General features: G+C 37.0%; 1 protein-coding gene across 7 annotated transcripts; it reads left to right on the top strand.

Moving 5' to 3' along the window:
- Window positions 1–1,820: 1,820 nt before the first annotated feature.
- Window positions 1,821–19,677, top strand: hgs (hepatocyte growth factor-regulated tyrosine kinase substrate). 7 transcript variants are annotated; one of them, XM_065263079.1, is made up of 21 exons: window positions 1,821–1,958; window positions 3,511–3,595; window positions 3,743–3,818; window positions 6,198–6,290; window positions 6,669–6,789; window positions 9,601–9,653; window positions 9,744–9,812; window positions 9,899–10,023; window positions 10,399–10,528; window positions 13,946–14,044; window positions 14,125–14,220; window positions 14,708–14,746; window positions 14,825–14,986; window positions 15,067–15,280; window positions 15,365–15,537; window positions 15,611–15,751; window positions 16,789–16,975; window positions 17,101–17,228; window positions 17,372–17,425; window positions 17,554–17,640; window positions 18,169–19,677. In XM_065263079.1, exons 1-21 carry the CDS (start codon window positions 1,922–1,924, stop codon window positions 18,262–18,264), a joined length of 2,265 nt encoding a protein of 754 aa, XP_065119151.1. In that variant the 5' UTR covers window positions 1,821–1,921; the 3' UTR covers window positions 18,265–19,677. The 7 variants fall into 7 exon arrangements, with proteins under 7 accessions (XP_065119151.1, XP_065119156.1, XP_065119155.1 ...); XM_065263084.1 differs by having other exon boundaries at window positions 6,666–6,789; window positions 10,426–10,510; window positions 15,070–15,280; XM_065263083.1 differs by having other exon boundaries at window positions 6,666–6,789; window positions 10,426–10,510.
- Window positions 19,678–21,038: the final 1,361 nt, after the last annotated feature.

The raw sequence follows: 21,038 nt of genomic DNA, 5'->3' as shown, positions 1-21,038 counted from the left end.
AATTCATTGCAAGCATTTTGGCAGAAGATTGCAAAAAAATATGGCAGAATCACGTCCCTTCTGCAAATACATGGCTGGGCTCGTGCCTGTTAGACCCAATGCTGGAACATAAGTATATCACATATCATTCCATTAAACTAGAATATTTTGACATGAACAGTGGTTATCAAATTGAGGCCCTGGGATGGTGCCAGGGGGACCCAGTTTAATGGCATTTTATAAAATAAATTAATTTATCATAGATTCTGTGTAATTTATGCACTGTATACAAGGGGGGCTGCATGCTGAAAAAGTTTGAGAACCACTGATATAAAAAGGTGAAATTTGAGAATGCAATAAAATCAACAGATGAAAGCACTCTATTTTTCTCCTAAATTGTAAACTAATATACAAATTTTTGTTATCTGATAATACATACATTCTTTTAATAACAGGTTTTGATAAATACCACACAATAATATAAACAACGTAAGTGTTTTTTTTTAAAGGCCTTAAAATAAAAGGCTTTAATAGAAAGGTATGTTCAAAATATAATGATCAGAATATATCTATTCTGTACATGGCCCACTGTGAAATGTCAAGTGTAAACAACAGTCCATGATGAAACCATACATGGCTTTCTTGATTTTCTGAGCATCTCTGATTGTGGTTATAGGGGTCTGATTCTACAGCAGTACAATACCACTGTATGGCCAGCACAATACCACCAGCACTACAATAGACTGCATTGTTTACTGAGCCAGGTACTGACTCATGTATGACCTAATACTAGGCTACTATCAGGGGGCTGTAAAACAGAAAGTTGTTATTGTTGTCTTGACGTGTGGTATAAACGATAAAGAAACCTAGGGTGTTTCTGGTTGACACAAACACATATTTTTGCCTAGAATTTATAATGCATTAAAACTCATAGCTATGAGTTTTTTAATGCATTATAAATTCTAAGCTTAATTATGCATTGTTAAGCTATGTCTGTGTATAATCTTAAATTTTTTTGCAGAAGTCAAAGACAGGAATAGTCGAGAAGTTTCTGTTTTTCAGTCTTTTAAGAATGTGGGCGTACAGATCTCTGTTTCAATCGGTTTCAAATGGCAAAGATGGGAACGAGCAGAGCTTTGTGGATGAAGAATGTGAACGCGCAGATCTGCTTTCCAGTGCGTGACGAATGTGAACTGGTCCTGACGCAAATGCAGTTAGAAAAATTGAATAAACAATAATTAACATCAAAATAATAACGCAGTTGTAATAAATGGTTTTTACAAATCAAATAATTATTTTTACATTATTAGATAAATAGAAAATGAACTACCTTGATATAACATAAGCATACGATTTTTGAAAACGTGTAAAAATATTTTCATATAAAATTATTAGTGGAACATTTTACGCTTCTTTATTTTACCCCAAAGCATGTGAATATGGAAGGTATTTTTTATTTAATTAATTAATTAAATGATAAAATAAAAAAATAAAATTGCAAAATATGTCCCAAATTTGAAAATTAAATGATAAATTAAAAATGTAATCATTATATTAAATTATTTCATTTTCAAAGTGATAAAGCATTATTGCTGCCAAATTTAAAAATAAAATGCAATTTATGATTTGACATTTCATTTTTAATACAATGACCGTTGGCAAATGTCAGGTGTACCAACGTACTTAAATAACTGTACAAAATATAAAATATTTAATTATCTATCAAACTATTAAAATATAAATAAAAACAAAATAATGAAAGAAATACGATTAAATGTATTTAGAAAATAGAACTGTTAAAAAATTATAATACATGACTTTTATCTGACGTTTGCGTCACACAGACGCGTGTCATCCGGTGTCGTGAAAGTACACCCAGGTGAAAAACAGTTAAACTGCGCGTCAAGTCTAGTTATCAGACACCGATTATCAGAGATCAGACATGGGCAAAGGCAGCGGTACATTTGAGAGACTGTTGGGTATGTGTGATTTTTTCAGGTTTTCAGTGTTAACTTAGAAAAACATCGCGATGTGATACATAAACACTGTGTGCTAATGCTAATGTTAGCGCAGTCACGGGAGTAGCACATCCATTGTCTTGATTTTTCCCTTAGAGCCACATCACATCGATGACATCTGTGGCTTTAACCTCACACTGTCATTATACATCTAAACATGTCATGTGGTGGTGTTATACTCTATAGTACATCGATGGTTTTGGTTTAATGAACTAGTTAGCAACGCAGCTAAAGATTCCCAGGCCTCCCGGTAGAACATAAAGCTAACGTTACGTTAATTAGTAGAAATACATAGCGAATTAGTGACTTAAAAAATCTGTAGTCAGCTTTGGTGTTGAATGTGTAACTTTGAAATGTGTAACACTTGGTCAAAGATCAACTCAAATTGCGATTTTTTTTTACGTTAAAACTTGACGTAAATCACAGTGATAGACACAATAAAACGTTTTAAAACACGACCAGACAATTTTAAGCTGTATCTTAAAATCTATATTTACGTCATGTGTTGTATAAAAACATTGTCATAAAACAAGAAAATCATTTTACCTAGTTACAGTTTACTAGCAAGATATGACTAAAGGGCATGAAATTGATAAACATATCATATGGGTATTGTTTTATGTTCTTGTAATTGTTTGAGGTTAAGGTTTAGGGACTTCATTCATCCTGTTTGCTCATGTAATGCTGACAATATTTACAGAGAGAATGTGTTGTTTACATACAGACCTGCATTGTTTTACTAGTAACAATTATGAGATCCTGATGTACAGGCTAGACTCTTTTCACATTTGTTATATGGCGAGCCTCTGTGTATATTGATTAATGTAAAGTTACGTAGCTAGATTTAAAGGGCACCTTTTATGCAAAGTCCACTTTTACAAGGTGTTTGGACATAAATGTGGGTTGGCAGTGTGTGAACACAACCCTCCAATAAAAAAATCCACCCTCTTCTTATTTTTTTAATCCCCATTTAACCAAAGCAGTCTCGTTAGACATGCTGTCATGATTCTCTTGTTAATGTGACATCACACAAACAAAGCCCTGCCCACTGCCACTGACTGACTGGTTAATTTAGCTAAAAGCTTTTCTAAATGTGTTTGTTAGCACGTTGTAGCGCTTATGCAGCTAGATACTATTGTCTCAGACTGTATTTACAGGAATCATATCTATTTTTAACCAAAAGCGGTGATATGTGAGGTATTTTAATCTGAAAATTCTTCTAGGCACACATCAGACTTGTGTTACAGCTTGTAAAAATGGGCTTAAAATGTGCCCTTTAAAGAATATTTGAATATTGCAATGAATGTAATGCCTTCTTATTTGGCCATCAGGTTTCCCTGAACTCATACAAAAATGTTTCAATAGCCTTTTGTTTACAGATCTAGCTTCCTTACATTGCTCTGCACTATAAAGAAGTAAACATGGCCTTCTCACATGTTTTGACCTGGTTGGAGATCCGATTCTGATATCACTATAGATGATCAGTCCTTTGTCATCCTCTAATCCTATACAGATAAAGCCACCAGTCAGCTGCTGCTGGAGACCGACTGGGAATCCATTTTACAAATATGTGACCTCATTCGCCAGGGCGATACACAGTAAGAGCTTAACATTTATAACTATATCTTTCTCAACTTGATTTACAGCATAAAGTAGATGTCAGTGGAAGAAGAAGATGATCATGTGTTTATGAAAAACATTGCTATGACTTCCTTGTTTCAGTACTGTTTTGTACCTTCCTCCAGGGCAAAATATGCGATTGGTGCCATCAAGAAGAAAATCAATGACAAAAACCCACATGTAGCGCTCTATGGTCTTGAGGTATGTGTATCTGTACTAAATACTCTAGAAACCTACATATATACAGTATTAAATTATTCAATTGATAGTTTTAAGTCATGTGACCCACTAGGGTGGTTGGTGGGCAAGATAGTGGCAGTTTACATTGGGCTTTCCATTAGGGATGGGCATAATTAATCGATAATTGATTGTTAAGAATTTCTTCGATCACGTTAATTTGTTATCAATTAATCTAATGCATTTTTTTTATCTTACTCCTGTTTCACAAATACTCCGTATGCAGTGCGTTTGCGTATGTGTGTGGCGAATCCGTCAAGCACCCGTTGCAGTGCGCTGCTGCTGACCGCTTATTCTGCATATAAAACGTTCATGTGATTGACACTTTCTGTGAACACTTTTCCGCATAAACAATAGAACAAAGCATCATTTTTTTTTCTCAAAACAAAATATTTTAGATATTATTTGACAGAATAGTAAATGTGGATTAAGGATGTTTAAAATCTCTAGCCTGGTGGTCAGGATCTGAATGGATCAAATCAGCAGTTTTGCAATGCTTTATTTATCTCCACATATATCATAAATAAAAATAAGCAGAGTAACTTTGCAAGTCTAGCCTTCCACATTATATATTTCCTACTATGTATGTATATGATTTCCAAATAATAAACGAGAGTATTCAACGACAAAAAGCGTCTCATATGGAAATAAATCCTCACAATATTATTATTTCTCAAAACTTTATGACAAAAATAAGCAACTGTATTCCTGCAGTTATTCAAAGATGCACACATTATTCCGCATATATTTGAATATTAAACAAAAGTATTCATATAACGGCACGTTTCATATGGCAAATAAATATCCTCACATTAACATAACAGCATAATGAAATGAATAAACAGACAATGAAACAGGATTGAAATATAAATTGTATTATTATTACCGGAAAAAAGCAATATTGCTAAAATAATCTCTGAGCTAAATGCGTCAAAAAGGCTGTTACCCGCACAATAAGTCTAAATGAGCAAAAAAAGTGAAAAAAAGCATTATTAGGCAATGTCTCAAAACTTTATATGACAAAAATATATTTAAAAGAAATGTATACTTACAGTTATTCAAAGATGCACACATTATTCCATATTACTCCCGTTTATGAGTATGTTTGTCTCTGGCCTCGCTCTGTTATGTAATAGATTGACAGGTGCGCATCTCCGTCTTTCAAACATATATAATTTTGTAATTACTACCTTAGGAAAATTAGCCATGATTTTATCATTGTTAAAATGTTTTTTTTTTTTTTTTTTTTGCAGATTAAAACGATTTGTATTTCCGCAATTTTACTACAAATACCATGGTTATGGTATATTGTGGAGTTGGAGACCATAGTAAATTTGTGTCTACTGTTGTTTTACAACAAATAAAAACTAAAAGACTATGTTAGTATAATTAAACAATGGTGAATGGGGCTCACAAAACGCACGCTGTTTCACACATACTCTGTATGCGGAATAAGCCAAATTAGCGCTGAGGTACCTGTGCATCCCGGTCAGTCTCCTCGAAGCGGGTGTTTTCGACGGCGGCTGGACTGACGGTCACCATGGGTTGTGGTCGCGTCTGACCCTAAAACATGCTTTTATTTCTCAAAAAAAATCAGTAGACTGGTGCAGAAGTTTTATGCGAGTTACTAAAGTTAGTTATTTTTCACGAGGCTTTAGCCTAATTTGTTATAGCCTAATGTTAGGAAGCCTAATATCTTGCACTTTCTTTTGGCTTGAATAATTTTGAGTTACATTTTGACAAAACCTTTCAGATCTAAGTATTATGTTTTTAGTTTAATTTAATGTTAAACATGAATCTGTTTTTTTATTTATTTTGGAAATAATGAGGTCTCTGTTTAAGAATGCTGGCTCGCAGCTGCAGGTTCCGCTGCTTTAGAGCACCGCACATGCACGCACATATATGTTTGAAACATAGTTTAACTGTCTGCCACAAGTTGATCTTGTAATAAAGGTCTCATCGAGGAAAAACACGCTGTATATTTGTATTCATTGCATTTTTTAATTAAGTATAAAAGTTAAATAACAAATTTTATTATAAAAATATTAATGATTAATCGATAGTCGATCGTTAATTCTCCCGACGATCGACAAAGAAAACTTAATCGAATGCCCATCCCTACTTTCCATAGAGGCGTAGTACAAGCTGATCAATTTTTCGTTTGTTTCAAGCCAACAAATATTTCAATCAGATTCCCAACTAAGAAAGGTTAGGGATCAAGAACCGGTTCTCATTTAAGGGGATACCATCCAATGTTATTATTTATTTGCTGATGTCATAAAGTAGATAAAATGACTTTCACGAGTCAAGGTCATGTGTATAATTCAGCTTTGGCCTCGACAGGTTCTGGAGTCAGTGGTGAAGAACTGTGGTCAGACGGTTCATGATGAAGTGGCCTGTAAGCAGACAATGGAGGAGCTGAAAGAGCTGTTTAAGGTGATGCTTTTTAACTCATGAGTGATCTATTGAGTATGTTGTCGCTTTAAGAAGTCCCTCCTGCTTTACGATCTTTGTCTTTACTTTCCAAGTAGCTCAGATTCAATGACTCATGCCGAACGTAACTTCCTTGTTGTGTCATCGTCACATGCTCTTACAGTTTATTTTGTAACTCGGACACACACTGTACTCAGATTTGTGTGCCTGGTTTCAATTTTTCTTTGAAATTGTAGTCTGAGCTCGGATCAGCTATTATGCTCATGTTTCTGTAGAAACTGGTTAGGTGACTTCTCAGTTAGGTGTCACAGCCAAAATAGTGTTGGTGGTGTTGTTTTTTAAGCCTTCATTGAGCAAATTTAACTATTTTGCCTCCAGAAGCAGCCTGAGCCGAACATGAAGAACAAGATCCTTTATCTGATCCAGGCCTGGGCCCACGCTTTCCGCAACGAGCCCAAATACAAAGTCGTCCAGGACACATATCAGATCATGAAGGTGGAAGGTAAGACCTCACAATAACATGAATGCACTTGAGAAAATGGCTGTTTCCAGTGTTTTCGCAGATACTGACATTGTTTAAGTTTAGGGATGGTTTAAGGCAGTGGCTTTCAAACTTTATATGCCAAGGACCCCCAAATATGATAAACCATTTGTGAGGGACCACCTACCCAAAATATATACATTTATATGTTTTATGTATAACTCCACACTTAAGAGTAATGCTGGGTGTAAAAACCTGAAATGTATTTGTACTGCAGCAACTTTGACCATAAGTTGAAATAGGCTTGTTTTTCCGGAGATTCTAGCGTGCAGCGGGGGGCGTCATTGTCTGTGTGTATATTTACATACTGTATAAGCTTGTGTTTTCGCCTCCGCCCCCAAAGGGAACAGCGTGACTACTAAATAAGGATAGTTCGCCCAAAAATGAAAATAATGTAATTAATGACTCACCCTTATGTCGTTCTAAACTCGGAAGACCTCCGTTCATCTTCGGAACACAGTTTAAGATGTTTTATCGTTAGATTTAGTCCGAGAGCTTTCCCCTTCATTGAAAATCTATGTATGGTTTCCATGTCCAGAAAGTTAATAAAAACATCATCAAAGTAGTCCATGTGACATCAGTGGGTCAGTAAGATTGTGTTGATGCATCGAAAATACAGTTTGGTCCAAAAATAGCAGAATTACGACTTTATTCAGCATTGTCTTCTCTTCCGGCTCGAGCGTGAAGTCACGTGACTGTAGTGACGCGACTGCCCTGTTTCTCAGACATGTTTGCTAAGTTTTTTTTTTTTTTCAAACTTATAGCCTGCGTCTCCCCAGACTGTAAAGCTCGGGCGCACAAAACAAAAGAAAAATAAAAGAAGCTGGGGCGGAACAAATAACAGTCAGCCGCATCGTACGTCAGCCGCGTCACTGACTTTATGCGGCGCCGCAGTCGGAAGACGTCAAAGTACCGCGAGAGCTCTTCAAGAAATCTTACGGAGTAGTTTAATTTCGACTCGCTCTCGCGGTACTTTGACGTCATCTGTATGTCAGTTCTTGCAGCGCAGCATGAGTCCAAACACACAGAAGTTACACAGATATCGTTGTATTCTTCATATAATTGGCTACATGTTTTGTCTATCAATATTTTCCATGAAGTCATTGGCTGATGGAGGAACGAGCGAGCCATTGGTAACCTCTCTAAAGGATGTCACGTTTTCGACGGCGCTGTTTGGATGATCTATTATACTACTTCCCTATTTTAAATACAAACTTTGAAGGCGGGTTCATGTGTTTAACGGAGTGTAAGCTCATATACCCTTACATGTTACGATTTAAATAGTCTTCAGATTATATATTATATTGTATTACCAGACATTCATGCGAAATCTGATGTAAACAATCTATATTTCACGGATTATACGCATTTGTGGACAAATATGGTCATTGGATAATCTGAAACAGACTGGATTCGACTTGTGATCCCCACAAAGGTAAAAAGAGTCATGTTTATTTTTGCGGGTTGTCATTTGGTCATAAAATACTACATATGATGCTAGAACATCTCAAAAAGGGTTTTACAGGGGGCATGGCTTAGCTAAATGAGATGTAAATGAGCCCTATTGTCTCCCCCAGCTGAAAAGAAGAGTCCATTTCGTCTCGATTTTCTCGGTTTGAGTATTTCTGAGTTCCTATATTCAAATGGCCACAACTTCTCCAAATCTTATCAGATTTCCTTGTGTTACACATCGTTGGAAAGCTTAGAAACTGCACTTTCAGAATCTGTGAATAACTCAAAATGCCCAGATCCGACTTGTGTCCCTACTTTCCGTGACTGGTCACATTTAATCCCGTCCGGATGCAAATGTCTGTGTTTGCCCGCAATATCTTTTGAAAACGCGGTTCACTTCGTGTTTTGGCCAACGTGATCTGCCGTAAGGTCTTACTAATGTCTGTTTATTGTCCCATTCATTCAGATATGGATGTTTTTTCGCATTCGGCAAAATACAATAATTAAATCAAGATGAGCTGAATATCAAACACTGTTAAGACTGGCCACTGTAATATCAGTAACGTTATAAGAAACTCTGGTAATGTTAATTAATAAAGATAATAAATTGTTTTAATCATTATTTCTTCATTTCTTTGAGTTTATTATAAGCAGACAGTTATATAAAACACGTAAGCTAACGTTACTTTAGTAGGATTTGTTTATTTTATTTTGTTCAAATTAAATTAATAAATTACATGTTCTGTCATAATTTTACATTTAAAGCAAAATATTAAACATTACAAACAAGCGTATCCAGAGCACGTGCTCTTCTGTAACGCCCAAATGCATGAAACAGACACTCCCATCTCTGGAATAGCCTGCATCATTTTAATCCCGTCCGAATCGGTACATAAAATCACAGACGTCCTGGGGGACACGTTGAAACTCAAACGTTGTTTGGAAAACTAATCCCGTCCGAATAGTGCTATAGCAGCTTTACAAAGATATATAGCCAAACAAACCCCCAGTGAGTCAGATACAGAAGACAGTAATAAGGAAAACACTAGATAAAATGCAAATATTTAAACAACTTTTTTTCTGAAATTGTCTGGGGGTCCCCGGACCCCAGTTTGAATACCCCTGGTTTAAGGTATGTAGAGAAAGGGATTAAACCTGGGTTTCTGTTAGAGAATGTGGAACATGTGGCCATAAATGAACACAATACAAGTCCTTTTTCTATGTCAGTGCTGTTAAAAATGTCTGGGATGTTTGAAATGGTTTTAAACCAGACTTGTTGGTAGTACAGTGTTTATTTTAATCACTTGTGTTTTTTTTTAGGTCATGTGTTCCCAGAGTTCAAGGAGAGTGATGCCATGTTTTCAGCAGAGAGGGTGAGAGTAACTGTGGAGTAAAGTAATGGAGGTACTGCAGACTGCAATGTGTTCGGTTTGTCATTTGGTTTGTCACGTCTGTCCTTTCAGGCCCCTGAATGGGTGGATGCAGAGGAATGTCACAGATGTAGGGTTCAGTTTGGAGTCGTGACCCGAAAGGTACAAACTGCTCCTTTAAGTACATGTCATGTCATACTGATATTTTGTTTGCATAATCTTATCAAGATCTTTTTTTGTGTTTGCAGCATCATTGCAGGGCATGTGGTCAGATCTTCTGTGGGAAATGTTCCTCTAAGTACTCTACAATTCCCAAATTTGGCATTGAGAAGGAGGTGCGTGTGTGTGAGCCTTGCTTCGAACAGCTCAACAAGTGAGTATTGTGATGCTCTTATTGTTAAGTTGTTACTTGCAAAATGTGATTTTGGGTTACCCATCATCATTTTCTGTGATTTGTCTTTCTGGGTTTTTTGTTTGTTCTTCAAAGGACTCAAAAAAGAAATCATTGTCATTTACTCACCTGTCAAATCTGAATTTCTTTCATAAAACATACAAAGACACATCTTGAAGTGTTCAAGCTGTTGTTTCCAACACAATTTTAAAATGAACTCTTGTGTGTTTCACAGAAAAAAAGCATGCTTTTTGTTTGCCATCTTGCTCTTTGTGCCTTCAGTTTCTCATGTCCATAAGTCTGCTGTCCACCAGAGATTTACCAGGTTGTGTGTGTCTCCTAACCCCTCCTCACCAGCCACCCCTCCCTTTCTCCCCCTCCTAGGAAAGCCGAAGGAAAGACGGGCAGCTCTGGGCAGTCCGATCTCCCCCCTGAGTACCTGACCAGTCCTCTGTCCCAGCAGTCTCAGGTAGTGCCCACCGAATCAGTAAGTAGTTGCATTTCATAAAGAGCTCGCACTCATGGGCGTCACAATTATGAAGCATACCGCAATCCCAGTTTACCTCAAGTCTTACTATTCGTGCATCAGTACATCTGAAACTTAAATGCCCAGCAATTTTGAGGCTCATGAGTGAGAGCGCATATTACCGTCGAGTTTGTGTGCTAACTGTGAATTCTCAGCTAAATCAGTAATAAATGTTTCCTGCACCTCTTACAGCCCCAAACAGAATTGCAAAAATAAAGACAAGTTATACTTTCTTAGTCTTCTGTTGTTAAAGCGCTCATTGAAAGCATTTCATTGGTTGAGCTTTGTCTGACTAAAAATCAAACAAACAATTTAGTTTGGGACCAGTGGTGCAGAAATGACATTCTTTACCTTATTAGGGATGTGCAACATAGTGGTAACCATTAGGGGTTAGTGGTATGACTTAAATCTTACCGTGGTGCGATCCAGGGTGCGATTTGTTAGGGGGGGATGGCAGTGATTATTCCCACTTCTGGTCTTTATATCCCTGATTAATTATTTTCTATCTCTGTTAGGGACAAATTTATCCCCCACCATGATTAATGAACATCAAACGGCTATATAAACGGACTCAAAACGCTACCATGCAATAATGCAAACAGGAATGGAGTGTTACTGTTATCGCTTCCGCTCATGTGACAATAGATGTCAGTGCTTTAGTGTTGGAGATCCTTTACCATCCTTGTTAAAGTGCCCGATTCTCATGCCGGACCGGAGCGGTTCGAATCCCGCTCAGGGCGAGTGTGTTTAGGGCTAGTTACGTTTCTATATTTATTTCAACAGTAATAGCTTAAAGGTGTGGTGCATGATCTCTGAAAGCCAATGTTGACATTTGAAATCACCTAAACAAGCAAGCTCCTACCCCAATAGAATCTGGACCTTCTTTTGATAGACCCGCCCCACACATATGCACACAGAAATGCCCCTTACAGCTGATTGGCTATAATTGTGTTTCGGTACTCGGCCCGACTCCCTTTTCCAAAGTGTTTTTCAAAAACCCGCCTTTAATAATCAGTATATAAGCCAGTGGTTCATAATTTTTTTCATAAATAAAAATATAGAAAACATCAACTCCTCCTGATTATTTATTTTTACAAATCGCATCCTGGTTGTATCTATAATGATACGTTCACACCTGCCACGGAAGGGGCGGCAAAAATGCACTATTCGCACGTAGTTGGACGCTTGAACATTTTGAGTTTACTCGCTTCTTTCGCGCGTGACATTCTAGTCATTCGAGACATTCACATGGAATTTTCCGTCATGGGAGGGGCTTCTGCGACTCCGCTCGCTCCCTGTAATCACATCACCACTAGAGCAAGCTCCTGATTGGTTAATGCGACGCGAATATCCGCCAAAGTTCACACATTCTCTTTGCGATCTTTGCATTCACTCGCGCTTGTCGCCTCTTCCGTGTCTGGTGTGAATGCCACAATAAGTAACAATATAGTTTCCTTTGCTAGAAATAAAAAATATTTGGCTAATTATATTATATTAAATAGATTATTAAAAACAAATGTGACCCTGGACCACAAAACCAGTTGTAAGTCGCACGGGTATATGTATAAAAAGCAAAAAATACATTGTATGAGTCATTTATGCCAAAAATCATTAGTATTTTATGTAAAGATGTACCTACTGTAAATATATCAACTTTATTTTTAAACTCGCCTACAAACTTTCCTTTGCTACCATTTTCCATTCAAGTTTGGTTTATGTAAAAACTTAAATGTTATTCAGTCAACAACGTCATTACAGTTGCAAGCCAGTAGAGAGGCTATACATTTTTTTCAACTTCATTAACTCTTTTGCCGCCAGCATTTTTCATGATTTTCACAAAAGTTTAATGCCTTCCAGAAAATGCTCCTTTTTAAATATATAAACATACAATATATGAATTAAAAGAAAAAACCCTCTGCTTTCAAACAAAAAATCTGTTTCATCTTACCTTCATGTGTTCTGGTGTTATCATCTCTCAAATATGTGTAGGTTTCATCAAAAACACCAAATTTTGAGCAAAAAGCTGAGATAATTACATTTTTGTGAAGGACTTTTGATAGAGATCAGATGCAAAGCGATCTTTAAAACATACACGGACATACGCAGGGCTCCAGACTGCCCCCAAATGGTGGCATTTTGCCCCTAAAATTTGTAGTGTGCCACTGAATTTTACATCCAGTCGCACATGTGCAACCAGTAAATTTGACCTTTTTTTCCAAAAGTGCACAATAAAATGTGACCCTGAATTTGAAACAGCACATTGTAATTTCTGCATCTATCATCAAGTATTTATTAGTAATACAGTGGAAATTAGTAGAAATGTGAATATTTGGTTAGCATGTTGCTTTACGGTGTGTGCCCCTAAATTTTCTGGTTGCGCCCCTAAAATTTTCAGTTGGGGGCCACTGTGCTCCTAGTGAAAAAAGTTAGTCTGGAGCCCTGATACGGCTGTTTGCCCTAGGGCAATACTTCCGGGTTTTATAAGTTGCGGAATAGCCACCATAAGTTGCAATAATAGCGGTATTGCAGATTGACGAGATAACTCGTCAATGGCGGGGAAAGAGTTAATATGCGTTGGGGTATACAGACTGCAATTTTCTCACTATTTCGATTTCTTTGCACTCTCAAGTTCCGGATTTTCAAAATCGTTAAATATTGTCCTTTCCTAAATCTCAATTTAAAAAAATGACCTTTACGACTTTTTTTAAGGTCCAGAGTCACAAATGATGCAGGTTTGGCATCAGTGAAGAGCGGACTACACCCATATAATGACCTACAACAGATAAACTTTCAATAAAACAAATTCTGATTGGAAGATATTGTGAAATATATATTATGAAACACCTGTATCCACAAACCCGTGAATATGTAAAGTTGCACTTTTGATTAGCAAACATAAACTGTGCATTATTTCAGTTTATTCATTATTCATATCCTGCTCACTTATAGCTATAAAGATATAGCAAAACCAAATATAGTGTCATACCACCCAGCCCTATTGACCATATTGCTATTAATATACATTTATTTATTTAAAGTATTATTGACATCACCTAATTGAGTTTCAGCCAGTAATATGACCTTATTTAACTATTCTGATATTTAATGGCTATTAATTCATCAGTTACTAATTTAATTAGTTTACACTAGCTTTTAATAAAGATATATCGCTGTAAATCTTTCATAAGGTACATTAATGGTTTATCTTTATTAATGCTATAGTTTATTTATAATAGTATCCACTGTTATGTATCAGACAATGTTTTTATATCAGCACATCCCTAATTTATCAAATTAAATTAATTCATAAATGTTTTCTCCTCCCCTCCCTCTCATGTTTTCTCCCTCCTAACCTCCTCTGACCTCTCTGCTCCTCAGATGCCTCCTAAGAGAGACGAGGCTGTGCTGCAGGAGGAAGAGGAGCTGCAGTTGGCCATCGCGCTGTCTCAGAGTGAGGCTGAGGAGAAGGAGAGGATGGTGAGAAATCTGCATTAACCAACCTAATGCTACTGCCAGCATGATGCTTTTCAGTAATCCACATGTATGTCTGTAAACAGAGACAGAAGAACCCGTACTCTGCCTACCCCAAAGCTGATCCCACCCCTGTGACATCATCTGCCCCTCCCGTGAGCACTCTGTACTCCTCACCTGTGGTAAGAGGTTTGCATACAGCAATTCATAGTGAATAATAGTTGTATCTTTGCCTTAATTGTTTCTAGGGCTGGGCAAAAAAATCGATTTTTCGATTAATCGTTTTTTAAAACGTGGTCGATTAAAAATCGATTCTCAAATAGCAGAATCGATTTTTTTCATATTTATTTCTGCAAACATTGAACGGAGGAATGGAAGCATTTTAGATTTTCGCAAGCAAGACGTGTTGTGTCTTTTAATTTCTTTTTATTAATTACCCACTTGTAAACTTCTGTTCACTGTTCTTTTTAGTAATATAGTATGTGTATTAAATCTTTATTCATTGAGTTGAATCGAGAATCGAGTATAAAACCCAGCTGAGAACCGGAATCGAAAATTTAATCGAGAATCGGAATCGAATCGATTTGATAGCTTGTGAATCGAAATCGAATCGATCTGGAACATCTGAATCGATACCCAGCCCTAATTGTTTCTGTCTTTGCGTTTCAGAACTCATCAGCTCCGTCTGCTGAAGATGTGGATCCAGAGGTAAAACTTTTTTGATAGCATTTGCTTGCTCTCATATCCTTTATCTACATATTTAAATGCCTTTCGCTTTATTTCCAGTTGGCCCGTTACCTAAACAGAACTTACTGGGAGAAGAAACAGGAAGAGGTTCGAAAAAGTCCCACCCCGTCCGCTCCTGCTCCCGTTTCATTACCTGAACCTGTCCCGGTTAGCCAACCGGTGGAGAGCCACGTCCCAGTCCAGCCCATCAACATAGTGGAGGTATGTGGGGTGTTAAAACAAACTGATAAATCCCACAAAGGCACATTTTCTTAGCTTACGTTCTCGTGTCGCCCCATCAGCAGCAATATCAGAACGGCGAATCGGAGGAGAACCATGAACAGTTCCTAAAAGCCCTGCAGAATGCCGTCACCACCTTCCTTAACCGTATGAAGAGTAACCACATGCGCGGCCGCAGCATCACCAACGACAGCGCCGTGCTCTCTCTCTTCCAGTCTATAAACAACATGCACCCGCAGCTGCTGGAGATTCTCAATCAGCTGGATGAGAAGAGATGTGAGTCTGTGGTTTCATTTTGCACATTAACTAAATGACTGTTTTATAAAAGTAAATTTTGTGACTGTTTTCTTTCCGGCTCAGTGTACTATGAGGGTCTTCAGGACAAGCTGGCGCAGGTTAGAGACGCTCGCGCAGCTCTAAACGCACTGAGAGACGAGCACAGGGAGAAACTGAGACGGGCCGCGGAGGAGGCCGAGAGGCAGAGACACATCCAACTCGTCCAAAAACTAGAGATCATGAGGCAGAAGAAACAGGTCAGTCGGTCGGTTTATTTGTGAGAGTTGTAGTCATGTGACAGGGAGGGCTGACTGTGATTGGTCATCGCAGGAGTACCTGGAGATGCAGAGGCAGCAGGCCATTCAGCGGCTGCAGGAGCAGGAGAAGGAGCGACAGATGCGCCTGGAGCAGCAGAAACACACCATACAGATGAGAGCACAGATGCCTGCTTTCTCTATGCCTTATGCCCAGGTGTGCTACACATTAAACACATACGACTCTGTCTATTTGAGCAGGCATAAATATTACAAACTATATGTAAGTGTCTTTATTTGATAGTTTTGCTGTTGAAAACTAGAATTGAGTTATTTGTATTAGGGTTTTAAGCTATTTGAAAAGATTCATTATCCATTCTTTAAACAAAATAGGTGTTGTTAGTAGAGTTGGGTACCGAAACCCGATGCCTATATGGGCGGTACCTACCGGACCGAATCAGGGCACTTCACGAAGAGGATGTCGCATGAACAGTCGATCCAAATAAACAGAAAAAGACGCTGTATTTAATTGCTCTATTTGCCCAAGTGTGTTTAATTAGGCACACAATGAGACACAATTGCGCAACTTTCTCTAGAGTTTATTCATCAAGAGATCTGATCTTCGAAGGGAATAGGGCATAGGGAGGATCACTTGCGATTAGAACTAGCCCTTTATCTTTTTGTGAGCGGCAGCCGCTTTAACCAATCATTGAACAGATTATTAACAACCAATCATAGAACATTTTTCTAGTTCAAAGTGGAGTTTTGAGAAGATTTTATTTAATTCACAAATCAAAAATCTCATAAAGAAGAAATCAAGAATGCAGGTCTTAAAAAATGATGGTGCTTTAGGCAATTCATTAATAAACAAATTATGACAAACAGAGAAGATTTTTCATTGTGTGTTATGCTGTAATTTCATCGACCACATTTTTTAGTGACTCTTTTTTCAAAGTATCGCTTTAGGCACCGGAACCGTTTTAAAAGTATCGATTTGCCACCAGTATCGAAAAAAACCCAAACAATACCCATCCCTATGTAGTAGCTAGGGACACCAGATAAGCTGAGATTTTTACTTTTTTTTTTTTAAAGAAATCCTCTCTAGCTACGAATTATATTTTTTTGGTGAACTGTTCCTTGTTAAAAAATTAAATAAGCACCAACAAAACCTTTTTACAGATGTTTTTTATTCCGCAACATCTGTCCCAAAGCTACGCTTATAATGTGTTTGTAATTTGCCCTTCATACTTGTAGATGCAGTCACTGCCTCCTAATGTAGCAGGAGGGGTGGTGTATCCCCCAGCTGGTCCTCCCAGCTATCCAGGCACGTTCAGCCCCGCTGGCTCAGTGGAAGGATCGCCCATGCACGGAGTCTATATGAACCAGCCTGGACAAACACCTGGAGGTGGCCCATATCAGGCCATGCCTGTGTCAGCTACAGGTGAACTGGACAATATCTAAAATTCTCCTTGTGTTTCTAAAGCTTGAGTTTAATGTTTGTTTTAGTGGATAAACAATGTGCTTCAGATGTGATACCTAATAGTTTATCTTCTATCTCTTTTATAGATCCTAACATGGTGAACGCCTACATGTACCAGACTGCAGGCACCGGCGGGCAGCCCGCAGCTCCTGGACAAGGCCCACCCACGAACAACCCTGCCTATACTAACTACCAACCCACACAAGGTTACCAGGTCAGAAAAGTTATTGCATAGCAACAGCCAATCTGATTAATGCATTTCATTCATTTTTGTGAACTGTATGTTAATAGACTGTAAGTGTATTTAGAGTATATGATTGCTGGTTCTTTCTACTGAAAGTGGTCTCTATGTCACAGGCTCCACCCACTAACGGCATTGCGTATATGGGCTACCAGCCGTACAACATGCAGGTACATCTAACTGTACAACATCACAGTCAATAAATGCATTACAAGCTGTCTTAAATTTACTATTAAACAACATCTGACTGCGTATTAGTAACTTTGTGAGGTTTGAAGGCTGTCACTGATCGTTGCAGAATATGATGAGCGCTCTTCCAGGACAAGACCCCAACATGCCTCCTCAACAGGCCTACATGCCTGGACAGCAGCCTATGTATCAGCAGGTCAGCTGTTAGCCAAATTTCATTGATTGTAAAAAAAACCTGCAAAAATATAAAGAGGTCACACATTACATAGTCTGGAGCTGTGCAATATTGAAGAAAAATGTGCTAACTTTGCAAAATTATGCAATATACAGTATGTGATACAATAATGCTAAAATCTATTTAAATAATAAAAAAAATTACAAAATCAACCTTAAACTTTGACTGTGCATAACTTTTTGAAGTATGAAAATCATTCATTTGTTGCAAACCATTGCATGTGTGTATTGCGGTATGCACAGACTTTGCAGCTTTTGTTATATCCTGCTGCCCTATTTCAAAACTTTTCTGTAGAATAACCACATGGCCATGAACATTTACCCAATTGCTCAGTGTACACAAACCACATGCATTCCAACATGCAAAGCATTGCACATTTTACTTCCATTGATGTGCATGTGCAATATCAGCAAAAGAAAATCACACTTGTATTTTGTTGTCAGCCAGTAAACAGTCAATATCATGTTGTCTTTTCATCTTCTTTCACAGATGGCTCCCCCTGGTGGCCCTCAGCAGCAGTCACAACAGCAGGCACCACAGGCTCCTCCAGGCAGCGCCGAGGCTCAGCTCATCTCATTTGACTGATAGCTGATCATACGCCTTGGCCCACCAAATCCTGCACACTACATTCAAGCCTCTTTCGTCCTGCAGCCCCCATGGGCTTATTTACCTGTATCCTCTCTACCTGCTCTCGCTATCACAACTTCCACAAATATTGAAAGCGTAGAAATGTTGTATAAGCATTTGCTTGTATAAGTTCCCATTACTGCCTCTATACATGAAGGAGATACTACAGATGGTGCTGGTGGGAAATCTTTGTCTTTCTGTTGTGTGAATCTCGCAAGGCCTGATCATGTCTGAGCCATTTCAACGCCGCACCAGAGTGAAGAAATAGGACATTTTTTTCATCAGGATAATGAAGCTTATTTTAGGATCATTATGATTTGACATTTTCACCCACATTCTCATTGCTTTAAAAATACACGTGCAATTGAATAATATTAATAATCGTATGTACTGTTGCTAGGCTGAGCAAATATTGTGGATAAACTGCTGCAATGCAAAAAAATGTAATGATTCTTAAAATGGGCCGCATTTGTATTCATATCTTTTCATGAGGTTCACCTAATGCTAACTTCTTTTCTCTGTTGATTTTCACAGACGTAGTTTATCCTTTGTAAAGCAAAGCTGATGCGAAGTTAGTCACTTAAAGTACAATTAACGTGATATAAATAAGAAAGACATAACCATCCTTTGTCTCATATTTTTCTATGCGATGTTTGCATGTGTCAACTTTCCAGAGGTGTGAGTGAATAAATAACATCAAATATTGTGTGCTGATCTGATAAGGCTGTTTTTCCTTCAGTTTAAGAGACTTGCTTGCCGCAGCAAAGAGAACATGAGTAACAGAGTACCAATTCAACATCAGTACATTTCTAAAATGTAACATTCCAGTTTTGGTTTCCAAATGACACCGCTTTTGTGTGCAAATCTAGAAATATTTCATAAAAATTTAAGTTGCATTAGGATCAGTGTTGTTGAGTCTTGGCTATTGATTTTTCAAAAGATAAACACATTGCCTTACAACCATTAAGACACCAACTTCACTGCCTAATTTAGCCAGCAATTCATTAAAAAGTAAATATGCTGATGTTTCAAAGTGCTGCATGTGTGTTTGCCAGTCTCTTTAGAGTCTAGACGTCACAGCCACATCTGTCTGTCTTCTCTCTGTGGTTCTTTACCAGGGGTCCAACAAGAGTAAATCATAAACAGATTTCAATTAGTAATCAGTACAAAGGAAAGCGTGATGTTAGGCAGTGATTGTTAAAACTGTCGACTGTGGATGGTTATAAAAAATAGCTTTTGGTTGAAAGTAAATGCTGCATGTTTGTAACATCATCTGGTGACTTCTGTAACCCCTTTAATATATTTGTTCCATACTGATTCACCTGACAAATTTTAAGATAATGAATAAATAAATTGTTCTTTTACTGGTCATACAGTTGTGAATGCTTTTTCTTATTTACAAATGTATGATGTGCAAAAAATCTGGCAAATGGACCACCAAAAAAATATAGAAAACGTAAATCTCTCTGTTTAAAGCTGGAAAAATATGGTGATAAAATGTAAAGCATTATGTCAAAGTTTTGTGTTGGCCTTCATTAACATTAAAAACAATACTAGTGTGCATGTTTAAAACAAAATGATGGCACTGATATATGTAAAAATATGTAATGTGCAAGATGTTTTTAAATTAAGGCAGCTCAAACATGTATTTAGTCTGGGACTAGGAAGCCCTGTTCGGGAATCTGACCCTATATGTAACATAAAACCCCCTTATTTATATAACTAGTAACAAAAATAAGAAACAACATTATTTAAATAAAATAAAAATCAAATGTGAATAATGGGAACATTTGTTTACCCTTTATCACCATACATTTTACAGTAACTTGTGTTTTTTACCTTATAAAAACATAATGATATTACAAGAACAAGAAGCTTTATTGTGCTTCACCCTTGAAGTTCTGGACAAGCAATGGCTATTTGGACAATTGTATTGAAAAAAAGGTATATTAATCATGCAAATAAGATTTATTTAATGTTTAATAGATAATTATTATAGTATAGATGTTTATGTTTTTAATATAATGTTTGTGCAGGGCAATTCAAATCAGTAGGTTAATTGGATGTATTTCTTGTTATTTTAAAATGTATTATTTTTCTCTTAGAAAAAATAAACACATTGTTTTAAAACTTTATAGAAATTTATAAATACAAATATAAAATAACTTTTTTATACGAACATGTTTCTGTATAATGCCAACTGATTTCTTAAATATTTACAGTCTTGGGTAATTCAAATTAAAATCATCTCAAAGTATTTTAATCCATATGATTGGCAAAATAAATATTTAATTCAGTGTATACTTTATTAAATATATATTTTACATAAATCTTAAAGTGATAGTTCACCCAAAAATGTAAATTCTGTCATCATTTAATCCCGTGTTGTTACAAACCTGCATACATTTTTGATCTGATGAACACGAATGAAGATATTTTGAGGAATATTCGTAATATTCGAATATTTGTGAGCCCTATTTACTTCAATAGTATTCTCTTTTCCTACTATGGAAGTGAATTGGGCCCACAAGCAGTTTGGTTAAAAACATTTCTTAAAATATCTTCTTTCCAGTTCATAAAAACAAAGAAATTTATACAGGTTTGTAACAACACGAGTAAGAAAATAATGACTCAATTTTCAGTTTTGGTTGAACTATCCCTTTAAAAGTTATTTGTAACAGGATAGCGTGCGAAAGTTTAAATAAAGTTTTTTGAAGTCCGTCGCAATGCAT

The sequence above is a fragment of the Paramisgurnus dabryanus genome, chromosome 3 (genome assembly GCF_030506205.2).
Source record: "Paramisgurnus dabryanus chromosome 3, PD_genome_1.1, whole genome shotgun sequence".
NCBI classification, from domain to species: domain Eukaryota; kingdom Metazoa; phylum Chordata; class Actinopteri; order Cypriniformes; family Cobitidae; genus Paramisgurnus; species Paramisgurnus dabryanus.
Note: the sequence above shows the minus strand (reverse complement) of the source record. Positions and strands in the feature narration are given on the sequence as shown.

Coding starts and splice junctions, on each gene's coding strand:
- hgs (XM_065263078.1), top strand. CDS start 1,922: ATGGGCAAAGGCAGCGGTACATTTGAGAGACTGTTGG. Junction 14,045..14,124: donor CTGAGGAGAAGGAGAGGATG/GTGAGAAATCTG, acceptor GTCTGTAAACAG/AGACAGAAGAACCCGTACTC. Junction 15,752..16,788: donor TCTCTATGCCTTATGCCCAG/GTGTGCTACACA, acceptor TCATACTTGTAG/ATGCAGTCACTGCCTCCTAA.